General features: G+C 40.2%; 1 protein-coding gene across 1 annotated transcript; it reads right to left on the reverse strand.

Moving 5' to 3' along the window:
- Positions 1 to 75: 75 nt before the first annotated feature.
- Positions 76 to 20,365, reverse strand: SMIM28 (small integral membrane protein 28). Its single transcript, XM_030268133.4, has 2 exons — positions 17,751 to 20,365; positions 76 to 11,358 (listed from the first exon to the last, which is right to left on the reverse strand). The coding sequence occupies exons 1-2, from the start codon at positions 17,859 to 17,861 to the stop codon at positions 10,939 to 10,941; spliced, it is 531 nt and encodes a 176-aa protein (XP_030123993.4). The 5' UTR covers positions 17,862 to 20,365; the 3' UTR covers positions 76 to 10,938.
- Positions 20,366 to 21,726: the final 1,361 nt, after the last annotated feature.

The raw sequence follows: 21,726 nt of genomic DNA on the forward strand, positions 1-21,726 counted from the left end.
CAGACCAGGTTTTGTCTCTGGGCAGCACACGATTTAGTTGCCAAAAATGAAAAATTAGTTCCCTCATGCAGAAGAGTAGGTAATTTATCCAAGTTTATTATTCTGGAGATTGCCTTTGGATTATAGAGACAAAAACCATTTGACAGCACCACACAAATTAATCCACACCTGGCAGAGCCACACATTTCTCCTCTTTCTTCAGCAAAGATAACCAATTCCAAGAGATTGATTCCATTATTCTGGTGTTTGAGTGGCATTAAGAAAAGACTGCAAAGGTGGATGCAGATTGGATGTGCACCAGACTCACTGTACCATCAATATTGTCATTCCTTCAGAAGATCAGGTGAGTAAAAACAGCTCAATGGCACATAGAAACTCAGGCAGATAAGCTAAAGAGCGTGGAGTTCAAGAAAGCATCTGTCTCGGTGGCTTGTTCAAAGTCTGCATTTGCTCCTTTAATTCTGCAAATAATTCTAACCCAATTTCATTGTTCTGCTGTAGTTCTGAGGGCAACAAAGTACAAACACCAGTTTTTCTGTACCTTTTTGGCTTGTTGGATTCTCTGCTGCATCACAGAGGGCACACTACAATAATATTTTCACCATATTTATGGAGTCTTTCTTCTACGTGGTTTTCCTCAGTGTCTTGCAAGAGATGAATGCTATAGTCCTTCCCATAGTGAGGTCACTGTTGTAGTCACTTTCACGGAAATTCGAGTTTCCATGAAACTCTGAGAGAAATGTACTTTTGAAATTACCTGCTTTCATACAGATTTTACAGAGAGACCATAACAGGGTGGAAGAGCCAGTAAGAGAAGAGACTCAGACCCCATGCAGCATAATCACATTACATTAGTGTTCTGAGGAAACCTTGCACACCCTTTTTCCTCAGCTACAAAGTAGGCTCCTTGTGACCCAAGGAAGTACATCTGAATCCTGAACACTGTTTTGTAGCAAGCCTGTCAGGAATGGGGGCAGCTCTCTGTGGGCCATGCAGTTTGCAGACCTGACAAAACAAATGTTCCTATCCCTAAGCGGTCTTTATTCAACTCAATTGATTTCTCCTCACTGAGAACTGGGAGCTTAAGTTTAATCACAGGTGGGCATAAGAAAAGACCACAGCTCCCTGTGGGATTGGGAAGATTAGGCTAGGTTGTAACAGCCAAGTCAAAGTCTGGAGCAGCACTAGCACCTAATTGAAACTAGCCAGACTAATTAAATCAAATTTTGGTTGCATAATGATTGCTTAAGGTTTCCTTTAAGTCCTTGACTGCTCTGCAGAAAACAAGCCACAGGTGAAATCTGATTACAAGTTAAAGTTAGTTTGCAAGGGAGCTTGGAAAAGCAGGATGAAAGAGGCAGTTGCAGTTTAAGACATCTATAGTGCTGCATCTTGTTTTCTCATGGTTTATCAACACTGTTTGCTACAGGTACTTTTAAATACTTTTACATTTGTTGATTTACAAGATTTATTGATGTTTTATTGACTGTGACTTAGAACAGAAGTAATTCCCTCTGGTGGAAGTATCCTTGCCTTCATAATATTATATCAGGAAAAATTTGTTGTTCAGGGAGCTATATCAAAGCTGACGACAGCCTGTATAGAGAATAGAAAATAGCTATTTAAATCCTCTCAAGATGGTTGTAATCAAGTATGTGTGTCAAATGTTCAAGCTGCTTTAAATAGTATAGAAATTGTCCTATCATTTTTTTACTCTTTGATACAAAATGCATTTAATCTGAAATTATAACTTTCCACATGGTGTGAGCAGTTGGAACCAGAGGATGCAAAACTTCCAGGCTTCCTCAAGAGGAAGAAATTGGAAAGTAGAAGCAACTGTGTAAAATGGTTCTGGTGAACAGGGTGTGACTGTAAAGCCTTTGCTTTTCATTCTTGTCCTTAAGCTGACTGCTGTAAGGGCTGCTACTGCCCATTATCTTCTGTGCCCTTGATTGAACCAGCAGCTAGATTAAGGGTGCTCTGACTGGCAGATGTATGGAGGCTCTGGGTTAAAAGTGGGCAGCAGTTGATGTTATGTCTGCCAATTACCTCTCTCTGCGAGGCTCTAAATCCAAAACTGTGAATCTCCTTCTGGGTTACTGCAGTTTTGTGTTTAGTGAATTAAGGTAATCTGTGCTGATAGATCCTTGTGGCTGTGCAGCAGCCTGCATAATTCAGTAGGTACTTGGTGAGCCTTTCTAGGAAACTGGTGGGATGTCCAGACTCTTCCCTTGATGTTGGAAAAAGCACTCCTGATTCTCCTACGTATACTTTACTCACCTTTTGCCATCTATAAGGCCTTGTACCTGCTCAGGCTGTTACCTCATCAGGATATCTGCCCACCACAGACACCCCATTGAGGAAGGTGTGCAGGCAGGGGACACAGGAGCAAACACTGATGTGCTTTGGAGGCCATCTGTCCCCTCTGTGCAGAGTGCCTGGGGAAGGAAACTGAGACAAAAATGAGTAAGTGCTTGTCTACTCTGAGCAGACTATCTGGTATTAAATATTTACAACTGTGCTGATTTGCCAGACACTTAATGGTTCAATGCAGAGCTGTTGGACTGTCACTGGGGTCTCTGGATGAAGCTGCCACTTGGTTCAGCACTACCGTGTTGTACCCCTGGTGCTCCTGGATGGCTTTGGCAGTTCCCTGTCATTTCCAGAAACTTGGAGGATGCAGGAAAACATCTGACAACCTCCACTGGAAGCCCCGGTGCCATTCAGGACAGTTGATCCCCTACCAGCCCAAGGAGCCAGTCATTATTTAGCCACTGGCAGCTGTTTTGGGCAGGCATGAGCAGAAAGGGACCTTTGCTGTGTAGCTGTCACAAACTGGGAGCAAGGCTGCTGGGAGATAATGACTGGGGTTGAGAATAATATGTGTTTTGCTAAAATGTATGGTTCAAAACAGTGTTAGCTGGAAAAATACCAGTTGGAGTAGTCTGTGTTGTTGGGTACTATTGTGAGTAGTTTACGAGAAGTACTAAATAAAGGTGTACAACTTTAAAAAGGGCTGGTACAGCACTGGGGACAAGGGACTGGGTGAACAGGGGTTGCTGAAAACTCTCTAAGGCTCAGCAGTGAAATCAAACCTCCCTTAGAGTAGCTGTCAGATGTTCTGATGTCCAGTTTTACCAAACAAGCTGAGTCCTGGAAAAATTGGGAATTTGATCTTCTTGTCTATTAAACATTATGGCAAGCTACCTAATGGAGAGAAGGCCTTGCCAAGCTCCCCTCGTCTGGTAGCTGGGAGTGGTGCCCAGCATAACTTGGGCCAGGGAAGCAGGTTGTAATTATCATAAAAATTCCTTTCCAGCTCTTTAAAAATCAGTATAATCGCTCTAAATGCAAGCCATTCTGGAAATATTCTTTGCCTTTTAACAAAAGTAGAAATTGGTATTTATTAGAATTTAATGCCTTTAGTGTAAATATTTCCTGGCACTCAGTCCCAGCTAATACAGAAAATCTGTTAATAAATGAAAACTGGACAAACCAAATTCATAAATACCTCCAACAACTGTGTGGTTAGTTGGTAGTTGGAGTGGGGATTTGGAAGGAGTCTAGATAACTGTGACAATATATAGGAGGTGATAATCTTTTGAAGTGATGTTAGCTAAAGAGACAGAGCTGTTTGTGTGGAGCTCTCAGATATGGTATCCAGGCATGCTTCCTGCTCATAGTTTACCTTGCCTGCCATCCCTACAACTTCTATTTACATTATTTAAAATAAGATATATATAAGCTAGATAAAGAACAATAGATTAGAAAATAAGCCCTCTGACTTACAGGATGATCGGAAAAACATAAAATGCAATATCTTTCCTTGTGCTCTAGTTTATGTTCGGTCACGTTTTTAGACAAAGAAAATTTACTATGTGTCTCTTTTATAGAGTCTGCCATAATAACTGGCACACAGATCTAGATGTTACCAGTGTATTAACTTGCTACTTTTGTTATAAAAATATGCTCTAAGTGTCTAAAACTTGATTATTTTGTTTCCAGTAGAGATCTTACTGGGCAGGTTGAGACCACCCAATGTTTCCTTCTTTCGGGTGGGAGTGGCAGGACTGGGGCTGCTGGAGGGGTGCAAAGAAGCAAGGAGAGGGGCAGGATCATGGTGGAGCACCACTGGGACCATTGATGCCAACACCTCGGGTGTCACCAGTCATGCAGCAGGGACACTGTGCTCCTCTGTCATGTGGCACTGTGCTTTTTCTCCAGGGGATGATTCCTGGTAATGCCGTGGAAAAGAACCACTGTGAAAGTCTCCAAATTGTGCTAGACAGGACTGTACTTGTGTGGCTTCTTCTGTCTCCTAACTAATGTCCTCTGTCTGCTTTGATCTTCCCGATGCAGCCGAACACTGAAGGGTTGTGCTAATGGATCTGCTTTTTTTTTCCCCCCTTTAATTGCATGACAGCAGCATTTTTAGTTCCTGATGACCAGTGTTTTGCTGTGAGAAACCAGTAGAAATCAGTCTTTTATAGAAATATTTAGGTTCTGCATCATTAACAGAAGTGAAAAAAGGGTCAGTGTTAACTAAGATAGGGTTTATAAACAAACCAATGCCCATCAAGTTTATTATTTTTTGCTAAAACATCGGTATACAGACTTTCTGAAGAGCCTCAGGCCATACTAACATCTGAGAGTGTTGTCAACTGTGAGTTTTCCAAATAGGAAGAAAAATAGAGAGAAAAAGTGCCACAGAACTAAAACACATGCTGAGTTTTTAATTGTGCTATTTAAATTATTTGGTGTGCTGTTGGTACAAAAGCAGGGAAATGCGTTTGTAGAAATAGCTTTGAATTTGTCTGGTTTACCTGCAGTGGAAACTGACTTTGTGCAAAGCATTTTATAATCACAAACAGATATTCCAGATTACTAGTAGAACATAACACATGACACTTAGTTTTGCTCTCTACAGTCATGGGTCAGTCTGTGGAGGTAGTTTTTCTTTCTGTGTTGTCTTTTATATAGTTGGCAAAAAATTAAGCCAAAGGAGAGAGAAGTGAAAAATAGGAAGTCAGGGAGAAGAAAGCAGTTTTGTGAGATATTTATTTCTGGATGGGCATTTCTCTTACCTCTTTTCATCCTGATTTGTGATATTTTTCACTTTCCTTTCCTTTTAGGATACTTGGTGGTGTAGGGCAGGAAGAGCATGGCTTTTCTTCCTGTGCTTTATGCTTGGAAGGCCACTAAAGGAATTCAGTTAATTAGTATACAAAGAGCTAAAAAAAACATGCATTCAGTTCTCTCAGTTTGAACCTGGAAAAAAGCTAAACAACAAGCCAAAACACTATAAAATAAAAGATAGACCTATGAAGGTGCTTGACATGACTGGAGAGAATTACCTGTCCATGCTCTCTTGCTTTAAAATACTTAATTTTTTGCCACAGATGGAAATGTCTGAAAAGTTCAGTAGCGTTCAATAAAAAAATAATAAGAATCATCATTCAAGAATAAAATAATGCTGACATGGAGGGACAAATGAATACAAAAGGAACCGGATAAGATAAGATTGTACTAATGGCACAACTTGTTTGAAAGGATGTTTGTGGTGAGGTAGGGGTTGGCCTCTTCTCCCACGTAGAAAGTGACAAGAAGAGAGGGAAAATTGCACCAGGGAAGGTTTAAATTGGATATTAGGGAAAATTTCTTCACGAAAAAGTTATCAAGCATTGAAACAAGAAAGTGGCTGTGTCACCATCCCTGGAAGTGTTCAAAAATAATATGTAGATGTATCATGTACATGGTTTAGCAGTGAACATGGCAATACTGGGCTTGAAGTTGGACTTGATGATCTTAGAGGCCTTTTCCAACCTCAATGATTCTATAATTTGGTTCTATGAAATTCTGAGTACTACAGTTTTGATTGCTTCTTCCTCCTTAAACTTAATTTCTGACAGTAAGGTCTCATAGACATGACATACCTGTGAATAATCAGAAGCAAAACTACTGATGGAGCCAAACTCACAGACAAGTTTGATTCTTTCATACCCTCAACAAACATGAAAGACATTGGCATTTTTCTACCTTTTTAATGAGAAGCTTGTGAAAGTGCAAGCATACATTTACACCGCTGTCAGCCTAGTCATGTATCTGAGAGTCTTCAATGAGGTTTTGCTGTCTTCATCAACACCCACGTGTCTGCAGCATTGATTTATTAGCTGTGCCCAGCCTTGGTGGCCATCCCACTGAGAGTGGCAGGTTGTCTTTATTACAGAGGACACCTTCCTGAGGCTCCACACTCACATACCTTTCCTGTTCTGCAGAAGACCTTGTTATCCAAGAGATGAATAGAACTGCTTTGTAATGAAAGGCATGGCATGATTATTTACTAACAGACTGAAATTAAGAAATTTCATTATTAAAAATTCATAGCTGTTTCACTTATGACAGTTTTTGAGAGAGGAGCCAGTGAATAATTTATTTGCCATAAGCATTCGTTTCATCCTTATCTGATGTTTTTGTAAAGTGTTTGTTCTTGAAATTTGTAAAAAAATCCTAGCAAACAACAACAGGAAAAAACCCTCACCCAAATAAAATTACTCTCCTAACCAGCATAAGACTGCCCATTCACTTTCTCCTCTTGATATAACCTACATTTGTAAGAGTTTCCACTAGTGGAGCATATATAGTTCATGCCAGTGGAGTTTGTACTAGCAAAAGTAGGTTGTGTGTGTGTCTGTATTTGGAGGCTTTGCTCCCATAAGAACCCGAGTAAAATCCTTTAAAGTGTGGATTAAGTGAAGAGTTTTATTTTGGGAGCAGTTCTTTCTTGGCCACTGTGATATTATTGAACTATCATAAAGATATACTGTCAGGGTTTGTTTGGTTTTCTTTTTTCAAAGCGTTTTCCACTTCAGTTGGGTTTCTACATTTCTAGTCAAGATACTTGTTACAGATGAGGAGCTCTCTGAAGTGACATGTATGCACTGCAATGCTTATTCTGCCTTCTCTAGACCAAGGGTAACTTCATAATGCCAAGCAATGACTATTCTCTTTTGAAAAGCACATTTTATCATTGGCAAATACAAACCAATGAGTCACAAGTTAGTTTTAAATTCAGCAAAGATCAGGTGCCAGATGCTCAATCTTTGCAGAAGCATGCATCAATTTTATGTGAGATATTATTTTCTGAGATCCCACAGTGGTTGCAAAGAGCTGTGTCATCTTTTCTTCCTTTGGCTAAAATGAGACAGGCAGGATATTCTATTAATACGAAACTACTGCAGCATTATTGGAGATACGTGCTGAATACTTTCAGTGGATATCTAGAAGAACTATTTTGTATAAATTACCTGTGTTCTTTTACATTAAGTGTATTTGGATCAAGAATCTGCTATATGTGCAAGATGTGTATTCGTTTTGGTCTGTAGAACAATGGATCCATGTCAGTGAGAGACTCTGGCAGCTCTCATGGGGAAGACAAGCACAGAGATTGCTCTCCAAGCTTGTGAAGGCCCCTTAATTAAAGGGCCTGCATTGTTCCATAGTTTCCTACTAAATATAAACAAGGGGTAGTGTATACATAATTAATCTCATCAGGGTTCCTTAGTATTTTCATAATAAAAAAATGAATTACAATTACCCTTCACATCAAGGTAAGTTCATAATTTGTATGTGTACTAGCAGATACAAGATTTAAACAAAAAAAAAAAAAAAGGAAAATAACCTTATGGCTATAAAGTACAATGGCAATGTTACAGTGATTTCTGGACGCATGTAAAATCTCATAATATGAAATTTTTAAATCATAATATGATTTCATACAATTTGGAAACAAGGAACAAAACTTACTTTGGTGTAATTTTAGGGCATAGGAACAGGAAAGGACACAGAGAAGTCTAATCCAGTTTCTGCTCTAACCAGAAGCCTTCATCATTCTGGTTTGTCTACCTTCTCTGTGTGTCCGGAGATGGTGCTGCCACTGCTTCACTGCACTTTCAGACTACAATTCACTTTTAGAAATTACTGTTCTGATTTAATCTTGCTTCATTTTAAAATCACTAGCATCAGTTCAGATTGGTGTAGGCATGAAGGGTTCCTATTTTACTGTGTTTGCTGTTACCTTTTATGTAATTGAAAACTTAATGTCTCTCCTCAGTCTTTGTGTTTATGGTCCCAAATCCAACATCCTTCTTTTAGATAGGGTGCTCTAAACCTTCACCTTTCAGATTACTGCAGCTAAAACAATGGAAGCTCTTCCCATTGCACCTATGGTTGCTCCTATTCCCAGGCAGGAGTTCCTTTCAGGTCATGAGCTCTCTTCTTTGATGCACAAGGTGTTTGCCCAGAGGACCTGACAGCTGCTCCACAACCAGCAGCACCAACATCAGTAGCACAGTGACTGCTGAGATGTGTGCCAGCACAGCCTGACAGGATCAGAGGCAGCTTCTAGGCAATAGTGATTCAATTTCAGTATGTTTGCTTGAGCAACATTGTTTCTTTGGGTTTTTTTTGTTTTGTTTTGATTTGGTTTTTTTGTTTATATATATATTTTTTTTTTTTTTTTTTTTTGTGGGCCTTCTCTTTGGGGTGGGGATTTAAGACTAGAGATGCCGGTCATATTGAAACCTACTAGGGACAATTAACATACAAGACTAGACAAATCTGTGTTGGAATGAGATAAGGGATACCAATTCCAGATGGAATAAAAAGCAGTTTACTAGAAAGAAGAATTTAAGTCACGGCAGTGTTTCTGTTAATAGAGATTTGAGCAAGTATCTGTTTTCAATTGTCTTTAGCAATGCTCACAATCAGAAGCTATTTTCTAAAGCAGGATTTGAAAGTTGCCCAATAAATACTACATAAAACACAATCACTCTCTATATTCTTGGAGAGAATAGCAATTCTTAACTAGGCATAGAAGTGTCTCAGTCACAAGAAATACCAGTCAAAATTTTTCTTAACTGTAACTAAGGTAGCTAGAGAGCAGTTTAGAATGATGAGCCCAGAGTCTGAGTATCAGGCTCTACCCAAGTTAAGGGTTGAAGAAGAGATCATACTGAAGAACAGCATAACTCATTTCAGAACACAATAGCTCTCTTAAGGCAAAATAGATTCAAACTGATACGACAATGTGTGTGTTTTCAAGCATATCTGTACAATTCTCCTGAAGTTAGTGGAATATACAAACACCAGAGGCAGAAGTGGTTTATCTTTGAATCTCAAACCTTTGCACCTTTGCAATTTGGTATGTTTTTTTGGGCTCTTGTACTTTTCCAGCTTTCCTTAGAAACAACTGCATGTATACCAAGTATTAAGGAAGTAAAGAAAATGTGAGGAGGCAGTAGAATATGATACTTTCAAACATGCCAGCAAATACAGAGAACTGTTCCCAGATATGGTCTGAGAAGAAAAATGGTTGATTGAATTTGGAGTTTTCCAAAACATCTGCTGCTTCAGTTTGATGACCCAAATGGAACATTAGAAAAAGAATTATCTCAAATTTGTAGTTCAAGAAGATAACCCTTTTTTTTTTCTAAATAAAAAGGCATATTTTTTTCCTTATTGTAAGAGAAATCTATGAGTGGGAACATCAATTTTGATATGGACAATTTGGTTACTGTGATTGTGTCACTGTTGACATAACACAGAATTCAACCACTTTGCATCTCTAAAGTGGCCTTTCTTCTGCTGTACAGTGAGGATATTTTCTTCTGTTACTGTGTTGTTGTTTTTGTTGGGTTCTTTTAAGGAACATGCTAAGTTTGTAAAGCAGGACTGGCTGTTATTGACACCTCCTGACAGCTGTTGAAATCACCCAGTGCAAACCTTTGGGTTTGTAAGTTACACCAAGACTGCACCAGCTGCTACGACAGTTTTTTCCTTGCAGGTGTCAGCTATTCCATGACACTGCATTTGTCTGTGGCTTGCCAACATAACTTTTGAGGCTGTCAGGATCTGTAGTAACCACCTCCTGTAACAAGGGCATCTATCAACCTAGTGAAAATGCTATCCTGTAAGAATTAAAGATGACATGCATCACTTTCTGAAATCATAAGCAAACACTCTGAACCACTGCCACCAACACACTTGAACTAGCCTCACCCTGCCCTAGGGATGAAGGGGAAAGGATTATAATGCTGTTTTGAAATACAGATCAGGGCTTTTTTGGTGCACTGAATTTTATTAATTTTTCCCAACTCCTTTACACACTGCACCAAGTAAGTCCCATGTTTTATTATTTTAGACTTGGAAAAGAAGTCAGCCTAGTAGTCTGGAATGCTGGGACCTTACAGACCTTGGCAAGTAGCTTGCAGCAGCAGAGTGAGTGTGCTTTTGCATGGAGGTTTCCTCACCCAGAACAATCAGGTCTTCTGTGGTTGCTGGTTGTCCTCATTGTCCAACTGTGAGAAAAGACAGCCTTTATTCACAGTGCACATTTGAACCTTTGGGGACAGTTACTGGAAATTTTGTAGAGGTTATATATTTGCTTTCCTGAGAGCTGTTGTGATCATTCCAGAGCACTGCAGAATGATGTGATGTAAACACACACAGACTGAGCGACTCAGCTTGACAAAAACTCATTTAAATATAAATGCATAAAATAGAAAAAAAAAACCCCAAACTGGAATATGTATGTGCTAAAAGCCCTTGTTGTGATTGCTGAATCTATAGCGTTATTGACATTTTGTTGTAGCTGAGGGATTACAGAGGAAGAGCTTCCCAGCTTTCCTTAAGTTTAATCCTTGCATGACATGTTTGTTAACTAGAATCCCCGTGTTACTAGTCTGGATTGGATTTGGTGCTACACCATGTGTACACTTGCCACAAATGGAAGGTAGAGAATCCTAGGATGAGGTGAAGAGACGCAGTCCCTGTTACTTCAAGTTTCTTCCTTCATAAATTCATTGGTTTTGTGCCTCATTTGGAATATTTTCACAAATTTTAAAGGCCATAGCAGTTCTACCTTTGTGCTGCATGCTTCAGCTAAGGTGCTTCTGTAGGAAGTTTATTTGGTGTGCTGGTTTGCAGCGTGCTCTCTTCGTAAGGAGGCACTGGGTCTGGAGAGAGCTCAATGTGAGCCTCTTCCACGGAAGTTTTCATTGTGGCCTCCTCGTAGGATGGAGGCAAACACACAGACAGGAATGTGGCATCGGGGAGCAGCGTGGAGTAGTGGAAGCTCTGCTCACTGCTCCAGGGCAGCGCAGAAAGGAAATGGGACACGTCGTGCTCGGGCAGGGCCTCAGGAAGGTCGATGCTGAAGATCTGCCCCTGCTGAGCGGGGCGCTGGCAACGGCGGTACAGGAAGAGCAGCAGGAATGCCAGGAAGAGCATCATGGTGGCAGGCAATATGATACACAGAAATGGTTCTATGTCGTCTTTGGTTGAACTTATCTGTTGTCTGCTCTGTAACCAAGCAAATAGGAAGGCTGTTGGATTCCTGGAGTTCTCTTAATCTGAGAGCAAAGCCAACATTCCCCATCTCTGCCTTATGACATAGCAGTTGCTTTTCCAAATTTCTTTCTATCTGCACTAGTATCAATCAAGCAGTATGTTTTGCAGACTCGTGAATTCTATTTATTGGCCAATTAAAGCAAATTACAACCAGAGACAAAAAACCCCAGAGAAGTTGCAAAGAGTGTTGGATTTTTAGAAAACCCTATCTCCAATGTGGAAAAAACCCTCAAGAGCCTGGAAGTATATGAAATTTTGTATGACATTTCATTACTCTCAGATTATAGTGGGACCAGTCAACTTTGCAGGAGATCAGTTGAGCTTTTAAAATTTGGGAGAACACTGAATTGCAGATGAATAAGGCTGGTGATCCACCATCTGGTATTTTTTTGTGTTTGGAAAACTGTATAAAGAACAAATATTACAACAACTAGCCCTTTCAAACAGGGCCCATTGCCTACAATACCTGCTCTAATCTCACAGGCCAGTGTTTTTATTGGACAGGACAGCTTGGACTGGACCTCTTGAGCTTGCTCTGCCAGTGATCCAAGAATCATTTTTCCCTGTTTAGAACTATGGAAGAAGAACTTCTGATGGAAGAGAAATAACAGTTGTGACTGTTGTGTCAGCTTTGTTTTCTGCAAAATGTAACACAAAAAACATCTGTCCCACAGCTTTTGAATTGTGATGCAATGTTAACTGGAATCATAAGCTATGAGAAAAACCAACAAAGCCATTTGTGCTCTTATGTTGTATTAGCTTTAGTTTGCTTTAGTTTTAAAATTTAGTATATCATGTTTCCAATCTGACTCCATCTTCTAATAACTGGGTCTCATTCAGAGTCTAGTCTAGAGCAGAAGGAAAACCCAAACAAACCCTATAATGTTGTTTATCAAGTCATTCCCTTTGTAAGCTCTTGATTAATGCTGTGAGGTGGCTTTCTTGCATTTGCATAGTGAGACTAAATAGGTCAATGGAACAGATTTCCTTTATTTTGAGTGAAGGTGCCCATTCAGGCTAGGAGAACTTGAGTGATTGTTTCCTCAAAGGGTTTGGAAGCAGGGATGCAAACTGGCCATTTGCAGCAATGGCTTTGTGAAAAGGTCAGTAATTCCAGAGTCTCCTTCTTAGTGTACAAAAACTTTCTGTTCTGATTCTTCCAGGAATAACAGTCATGCTTCTAGCTTCAAAATCACACTATAATCTACATTCAGCTGGTTATCTACCAGTCATTTGTAACATCTTTGCTTTGTTGTCATATTATGAAATTATTATTATCTGGTCATGCCGAAGAAAAATAAAGTAATTAGGCATTGACTCCTAACAAATAATGTAGGAGAGATTACTGCTTTTCTAGTTTTTGTCTAAGGTATTGTGATTCTGAAGCTAAATGCATTAAAGTAATTTTAAAATACACTGAAACCTTGGCAGATTAGCTATTAAGCTATTTCCCCCTCGTGGTCTTTTAACCAAAAATGCATATTAAATAGCTATTTAATATTTATTGATTATTTTTATTAAAGAATTTTTGGCTGTACAAGCTGTCTTACCTGACCATTCAATGAGTGACAGGAAATAACAGAATTGGAAGAAATTGTTCCAGCTGTTCTTCCAATGCAGACATTAAATAATCTCTTTAAAATTAGGGAATTTTTAAAAAAGGTTGTTAATGCTTTTTTTAGTGTGTCTTATAAGGTGCATAAAAAATTTCAAGTGAAGATGAGAAAAAAGCATTCAGTATTATGTTAGTACTCTATGTATGTGGAGACTCACTGATACTGATATGTTACTGAAACTCTTACAGTAAATATTGAGAAGTGCTGAGCTTATAATGGACAGCATTATTCCTGATCAGTGAAGAGTTTGTTTTGAAAATCCAAGTCTAAGTTTTGGGTTTAATTTGGAGGGAGCAGGCTTTCATCCAGGTTAAGTGATGGTCTTAGGATCTGAGTCGTACAGTATTCTGGTGGTTTGTGAGGAGAGTGAGATTGCCAGTGTTTCCTACATGAGATTAGTAAAAGTATATAAAGGCCTAATTATAATTTAAACTCAGTGCAGCTTCCCTATTAATTTCACTGAAAATATATTTGTGTGTTAAATAATGGCCAAGGACAGTGTATCCTTCATGTGCTGGTGGAAGCACAGGCAAGAGTTAGGGCTGACATGGCCTTGTACAAATACTGGACTTCAGAAGGGAAGGAAAGGTTAAGGTTGATGGAAGGAGCTAACAAATGATCTTGGGTCTCAGGGAAATATACTTTGCTCCAAAGCCTTGATTGGAACCCAGAGACCTTGGGCCTTGCAATGAAGTACCTATTAAGAGAAATGTGCAAAATATATTATTGTTGGAGGGCACAGTTTGCATCTAATGGTAAAAGAACGGAAGGAGTGCAAATATTTGTAGTATGACCTATCTCAGGTGGCAACAGTCTGTGAAGTAGCTACTAAAGGACACCTTAGGGTATCAGGCAATGTCTTCACACCTCGAGACTGCTTTTATCTGACAGTGAGAAACAAACAGCATCACTAGAGTCACATTCCAACAATGGAATGTGTATGGCCTGAAAACTCTTTTTGTTTCAAGGCCCTCTAAGAGTAACCTATTGCACTGCTTCTAAAATTGCAAAATCAAGCTCTCAAGCCTTGAATAAATGCCAGCATTTTTGAAATCTGAAAAATCCTTAATTTGCTCTGCAAAACATATAATTTTTAATTACATTATTGTGCACAAAGTGCTTCCTCGGGGTTGTGGTGGATTGCTTAGGGAAGGAGATGAACACCACAATACCTCAGGGTACCTTGTTGCAGGGTGTGTGTGCAGTGACAAGACTGTGAGAAGAGAGAGGACTGCCTGCTTGTGTGGTAAAGCAAATGTTCTCCTGGGGGGCTGTTCTCCTGTCTCTGCTACCAAATGCTCCAGGGAATGGGCCAGACAGATCAGTGGAGGTGCTTCTTGTGGGTTACTCGCTGGTTTGAGTGCCTGGGTTGAGATCCTTGGGTATGGTCTGCAGAAATTCTGCACCTGTACTGCTGTCTCTGAAGGTGAAGAGGCAGTGCCCTGAACCTGCAAGTACTTAATTTCACTGTGGGATCCGGACAAAAATTGCATAGGTTATTACAAAGCAGCCCATATTCTCTTATACTCTGTGAAGAGGTCAGGTGGTTGGACCAGGTTTTCATTGCAGACCCCTTCCAACTGAATTACTCCTATTTTATCCTATTCTATTTCAAAATAACCACAATAACCAGTGCCTGGTGGCTACCTATTCAGTAATGTGTGCAAAAGAAGACATAATAAATTTATTTAATTTGTTCTTTTGTTTAATGACTACTGTATAGTTGTGGAAGAACAGTGTGTTTTACCATGATCTGCAAATTAGAGGCATGTAAAGCAGATAGGATTAAGAATTAGGCAATATTGTAGAATTATAAAATATGCTGAGTTAGAGGGGACTGATCAGGATCATTGAGCCCAGCTCCTGGCCCTGGTGCAAAGCACCCCAAGAGCCACACCATGTGCCTTCTAGCATTGTCCAAATGATTTTAGAACTCTATCAGGCTTGGTGCTGTGACCACTGCTCTGGGGAGCCTGTTCCAGTGCCCAAACACCTTCTGAATGAAAATGTTTTCGTCATATCTAACCTAAACCTCCCCTGACTCAATTTCATGCTTTTTTCTGTATGTTAACAGGTGACAATAAAGACCAGTATTCCTCAGTCTGTGTTTCAGAGTGCTTGTAACTGTTTAAACACAGCTAATGTTAAGACTTTCCTATCTGGGAGAAGTAATTTGTAGGCTACTTAGTGTATTATTTGAGCTGAAATAATTTTTCATAACTACTGCCCCACAGATGCCCTGAACCTGAACAGGGAGTTATATTTCCATTTTGATGCTGCCTCCTGCCAAACATTACGTGGACTGATTTTACTTTGAGATGTAGTTCCAAGAGGATGATGATGGACTTCTTGTATGTATATATGCATAAATACATCAAATGTATTAGGAGGAAATTGATCAATATTAGTCCCTCTTTTTGTATACTGGTTTTGTTTCTATTTCAGCAATGAATGCCTAAAAGGCTACTGAAGAATGTTGCAAAGATCTTGACATAAATACTTGGAAAATCTAACAGGCATTTTAAAAATTACACTAAAAATAGTAATCATTTTAATACAATGAATCAAAGGTCACTTAAAAAAAAAAATCTGAAAGTCTAAAACTAGTTCTAAACTGGCCTAAAACTAACTTCTGCAGCTGAAGCTCTAAAACTAGAAAAGTAACCACTCTGTATAGGTATCAGGAATAGCTGCCAGAACTGGAAAATAAAATTTTCTAGAAATCAAACTCAATCTTCATTAATTGAAGGTAATACAGCTGCAGAACATACTCAAGGTAAAATTCTCTACTTTTTTACATCTGAAATTTTCCACACCAGGCATATGAAGTGACTGATGGAATTATTAATTGACTGTTTTTTTTGATGCTGCTTCACTGGAGATCAGTGTGCTCTGCCTGTGTCATCACAAGCATCTATTGTCAGGTTCTATTGTCAGGTTTGTAAGTGACAAAAATAAGGATCTGACTTCCAGTATGAAATAAGTTACAGATACATAAATATGGGAAAATATCCATTTTAAAATAGAGAAAGGCAGAAAAGAGCATGGAAGTGAAAGGGATTGTATATCTAAAAAGGGCTGTTTTCCCAGAACTAATTATTAGTAGGATAGTTTGGACATTGTTAATTCTCCTCCTTTTGGTAATATATTTGTAGGGGCTGAAGCAGGGGGTCAGTTTCCCCCAACCGCTGAGTACATACTGGAAGGAGTAAAGCCTTTCATTAGTAATCTGTCTGCCTATGTTTTTTTAACATGCTGAGCATGTACAGTTGCCAGTTTACAGATTATGTGACCCATATCAGTTGAGCTTTTACTCATGCCTCTTGGTAAAGGAATAAAAGGCAGTGTGGCTGAGTTGTGTGGTGTATCCATGATGAGTAAAGGAATGGGCTTGGAGCTGAGCTATGTGTCCAGACAAAAGAGGGGTAGTATCTGCCTTGGGGAGGGAATGACCTCATAAGGCAAAACATGAGGAAGCTTTTGTGTGAGGATGGAAACATTAAAGTTTGTTTTGCTTACTGAAATTCCCATTGAAGCGATTGAGTTGTGCTAAGATTTATTATGTTGTTAACGATTTGCTAGCATACTTAGAACTCCATTAAATTTATTTTTTTAATACAGCCCATATTTATGCTAATGTCTTTTGAAGTTGAATCAGGAAACCGATACTTGTGAAATGTTTTTAGTGGATTTGCAACAAAGTCTGCTTTGAAGTCATTAGGGTGCGGTCCCCCCACAGGTTCTTTTCCAAGCCCTATCCTACTTCTTGAAGATGATTCATTACTGCTTGTAAAAAGCAAAAACATGTAACTCTGGCAAATAGAAAAACATTTTTATGTGCTTTTTGTATCCATTAGTAAAGACATATAATTAAGATGTGAGCCTGGATTTACACAGATTTTTCAAATACTTCTTGGAATGTGACTCTAGTGATGCTGTTTGTTTCTCACTGTCAGATAAAAGCAGTCTGGAGGTGTGAAGACATTGCCATTGCTATTCTAACTCTGACAACATTACCAGTGAGGCAGACTTTCTTAAAATCGCGGCAACATTTAAATAGTACTTTTTGTCCTGTTTTGACACTCCTACCCCTATTTATTTTGCAACAGTACACTTTCTCTATATTGGCTGAGTAGTGTGGCCAGTTCATTTGCTAATGCAACATGCTTCGGACATGCTTCCTTAACTGAGGAAGTGCATGCACCTTAAATTATTATTTTTGATCAGAGAAATCCTTTTGTTGTATCCCAGACAAAGCCAGAAAGCAGGCTGTGTTTTCATCTCTGGGGGCTACTTCCCTCCCCCCACTCAGCTGCATGTGATCCTCTCTCACAGAAGTAATCAGCGCACAGCTTAGGGAACGAGAGTTCACTGCTGCCTGCGACTGCCTCGCAACATCTGCGGAAAGGCTTCACGGGACCAGATGCACAGCGTAAACACGCCTTGAACAGAACGGAAATCAAGGATGCGTTATGCTTAAAAGAAGTAATTAAACTTCTTTCCTGCCACCCCAGCAAAATTTTTCCATCTAATGTTTTTCTCTTCCACAAATGTGTTTAAAAAAACTTAACAGCAATAAGGAAATGCTCTATGTAATTGATTAATACTGCTTTGATGTGTCCCAATACCCAGGGATTTACTCTGTGCTGTACATTGAGCCATTACACAAACATACACACACATGCAAAGTCAAAGGACATGCCACAGAGATGAGCAGGGGGTACAGACCTGAAGCTCTGTTTCCAGAAGTGGCCCACCTTGTTCACTGTTAAGCCAGTCATAGTTTCCCCTGTCAGCATGTCCAAAATTTTTTAAGCTGCTGCCCAAGAGCCACCTCATGCTTTCATTAACCTGGTCTTCTGTCTTCGTGCCTCCACCTTGCTTCGCTGCTTGCAACTGCGTCTCCGCCTCCCAGCCTTGACCCAGCCAGGCTGCTCGCAGCTAATGATCCCTCTTAAACGACATCCCCTTTACAGTGGAAAAGAAAAAAAAGAAGTTATACACTCCCTCATCGTCAGGAAGCCAAGCAAATTGATCTCAGAGCCTCTCTCCTCTTCCAACTCAATCTCTCTGGATTTGCTTCGGTGGCCTACATTACCAGCAAAGCTGGCATCAGGTATCTGGGAGCTGGGGCTGATCGCGCTCTGATTGGAGCACTCCCTGCATTAGGATTATTAAAAGGGGAATTTGCATGTGAATCTAAGCCCGCATGGTCATGAGTCCATGTGGATAAATATTGCTCTATATTTAGTTATCTAATAAACACTATTTCCAACAAAAGAAAAGAAATAAAACCAATGCTTCTATATTGAGAGTGAAAGAGTGTAAGTGAGGTTCCTCCCTCAGTTATACAGCACAAGGTGGAACCACAATCCAGGCAGGGTTTTGTTCCCTGTTGCTGAAACATACAGAAAAGAAAGTGTTTTCTGAGTAGGGAGGCAAGGACACAAGGCTAAATGCTGTACTGAATTATTTAGCAGTGTTAGGATGTAGATGTTAATGATAAATCCAGAGAGAGAGCTCTGCCAGGAAAGCTTTGGTCACTGTGGGAGTGTATGATTGCTTTTGGTAAGAACGAGTTGTCAGTTCAGCTAAATCAGGTTAACAGCTTTCTAGGCTACTCGGTAAATGGCAGTTGTTTCCAGTGAGAAGACTCTGTTTATCCACAAAAAGAAACATGAACTTATTTCACTGATTTGTGGTAACATCTGAAGAGAGGACTCTTTAACCTGAGTTAAACCTTGATTCAACCTGCAACTTGTGCTGCAAAGTTGCAGGTGTTTTTTGCTGCCTTGCTGTGGGCAGAGGGAAAGGCCATTGCTAAATGTCCCTTTCAGCTCTGCAACTGTTCAACTGTGGTGCACTTTTTATGATTTCTCAAGGCTTATCTCTCAGAGCAAAAGTTGTGTTCAGGACCGATGATAGAAATTTGGTATTAGAATCTTAATCTCTTATTTCTTGCTTGGACTTTTTTTCATCAACTCTTCTTTTAGTTCGTGGCTCCCAGAAAACTGCAGGTGTAGTTGGCAGTGGCAGGCTCCACTCCTGCAGCTCCAGCAGTGGCAGTCAGCAGTGCCAGCACTTGCCATTTCTAGCGGGACGGCCCTGCAAGGACCTGTTCCAAAACTGGCTGTGATCCATGTGTCTGTAGCTTGCAGGAAGGATTCACCCTGCAGGTGCAATATGGCTGTGGGAAAGAGAGGTGGTAGTTTGCTAAATCTATCCTGTTTTGTTACTAATTTTCCAGGTGAGCAGTGGAACAATATTGCATGAAAGGCTGGTCTTGTTGCTGAAGCAGCCGCATCATTTGTTGGAAACTGACCTCTTGCTTCTGCTGAGGCAGTCCTGTGTGAAGCTAGAAATCTCACCTCAGCAAAGCCTTTGCATGCTTCTGAGAAAGCTCCTTCTTTCCTCAATGCCTCACTAGTTGGAAAGCGCTTTCAGAGGTGGTGAGTGTGTCCAGCCACCAGGACCAGGGCAGTTACACTGTGACTTACAATGTCCACTGAGAAACCAGGTCCTAAACATGGATTAACAGGCCACAGGTCAAAATAGTAAAATATTTCTCTTGATGTCTCAACACCTTGTAAAAAAGCAAGAATAATGACCATCTTTCCCAAACCATTGTTAATAAAATTAATTCCTTAAGGAGCCTTGAGACTGTGTAGCTTAAATCTATAATCTCACATGCAAGCAGGAAACATTCATATACCATCTTAATTAGGGTCTTAGTTCAGCCCCTAAGATTATTAATGCTATTTTTAAAAGCTTGCTATAAATTTGCCTAGGGACTGTACATGAATAATGAGAAGTAAAAAAAAAAAAAAAAGTCTCCTTACAGTACAAACACCTGTTTGGCATCCTTAGATTCTAGCTGATGAATTTTAGCCAAGAAAAATAAGATGTGTACTTTTATGACTCACTGACCTGATTTGTCAAGTGCTGCTTTGAATACTTGACCTCTGGAAAATGTATAAGAATGGTTTAACTTTGTAGAGCTGAGGCCGAATGGGGATTTGGGGAAATTCAGTGCCTTTTGTCAGGCAGGTAATTAGAATATAAAGTAATGATTGTCCCTCTGGCTTTTTATATCATCAGTGGACCCAGCAGAAAGATTAGTGAGTGTGATTGGGATATTCTCTTTCTGCTGCCAGGGGTCAGGTGTCTGTTTGCTGCACTGCCTTTGTAGAGCAGATCTGCTCTTGTGCAGAACTGAAACAAAGCCATTCAAGACTGGGTTTCTGATGGCGAATCTGTTGTAAATTTCTGCCAGCCCTGTGGGGCTCACAGACACTTATTTTTCCTTCTCACATGGAGTTCATAAATACCATTGTAGCTTGAGGCATGCTGTAATGTGAAAGCTGGGGCAAAGAGGCTCGTTCTTAATTCTAAGCCCTTGGCCAGATGTCAGGCTTGCTGCTTTGAAGTGCAGTTTGGGTTCAGAGATACCAGATCTTGACATGGACAAAATGTCCTACTCTCCTCCTCCACTGGCTTTGATTTTGAAATAGTTTGATCTGGAAGTTGCCAGGTCAAACAATCCGGAGAAAATAGCTGACATGGAATGGCACCACTGACTTTGATTAAAGTTTGGTAAAGGTTTGTGAAACAATGCCAACACGATGTTTTTAGCTGAGGCAGGGTTGGTATTATCACTCCCAATGCCCCAGCAGAGAAGCAGGGAGAGACTTTCTGAGGAAGCCGCTGCAGAAAATAGGCGCCTCCACTGTGCTCAGTTTGAAGATCAAACTGTCTGTCATAAATTATTCATCTCTCTGATTTGCTGAGATGTTTGAGGCTTGCAGTGTAATTCTAGGCTATATTGCCACCAATATTGGTAGGGAACACAATATCCACAGTGCCTTAGACAACCCTTCAAGTTTTTTGATACTTTCTTCCCTCAGTTTCTTTAACCACAGGTGGTGGTGAAACTTCCCTGATTGAATGACTGTGATGCTGTGAGGGATGGTATGAGGGTTAATCGCAATAATGCAAAACTAGAATTTTAGGGGGTGAGGTGTTCCACTGTTAGCAGTCCTGTTTTGGCAGGTGTAGATAGATTCCCCAGAAGTAATGGTGGTACATAATTGCCTTTGCCTATAACCAGCTGGCAGGTGCTTCTGTGTCCTTCAGGTGGGAGTGGTGTTAGTCTCTGTCCATTCCCTTCTCACTTGAGTAATTAAGCAATTATGTTTTGTACTTTTTTTTGATAAATCTTCATTATATTGAGATTTTAGCTTTACTTTTTTTTTTTTTTTCCCTAAAACAAAACATCTTCTGAAGAGAATTCTCCTCTCCCCATCAAACTAAACCCACTGTTACTTCAAAAGATAGACACAACTTGGCATAGCTCTGCCACAGTTCTGGAGAGCGGTGTTTGAGGACAGGGTGGACGTACTCACAGTCTGAAAAAACAGAGGCAGGGAGACCCTGCTACAAAATGTGTGCACACTGTCACTGTCCCTTGGAGCAGGGAGCAGCAGGAAGTGCTGCTGAGATATTGATCTCAGATCCCCGTGCTGCAGATGGGTAGCTGAAAACAAGGTCATTAGAGAGAGCGCCACGGAGAGAGCTCAGGCTGCTGCCAGAGCAGGGTTGCCTCCTACAGAATATCCCTCGAAGTTCTCCGAGTGAGATAACACCTGAAGAGCTCTGTGATCATGGCAGAGTACTGGTGGCCGAGCGGTATCCATCTGATGGATAG

Source organism: Taeniopygia guttata, chromosome 3, assembly GCF_048771995.1.
Source record: "Taeniopygia guttata chromosome 3, bTaeGut7.mat, whole genome shotgun sequence".
NCBI classification, from domain to species: Eukaryota; Metazoa; Chordata; class Aves; order Passeriformes; family Estrildidae; genus Taeniopygia; species Taeniopygia guttata.

Excerpts from the sequence above, each read along its gene's own strand:
- SMIM28 (XM_030268133.4), bottom strand. The coding sequence starts at position 17,861 with ATGAGGTGGCTCTTGGGCAGCAGCTTAAAAAATTTTGGACATGCTGAC. Across the intron at positions 11,359-17,750 it reads TTCTGGAAACAGAGCTTCAG|AGCAGACAACAGATAAGTTC; the intron begins GTCTGTACCCCC and ends GCTTGGTTACAG.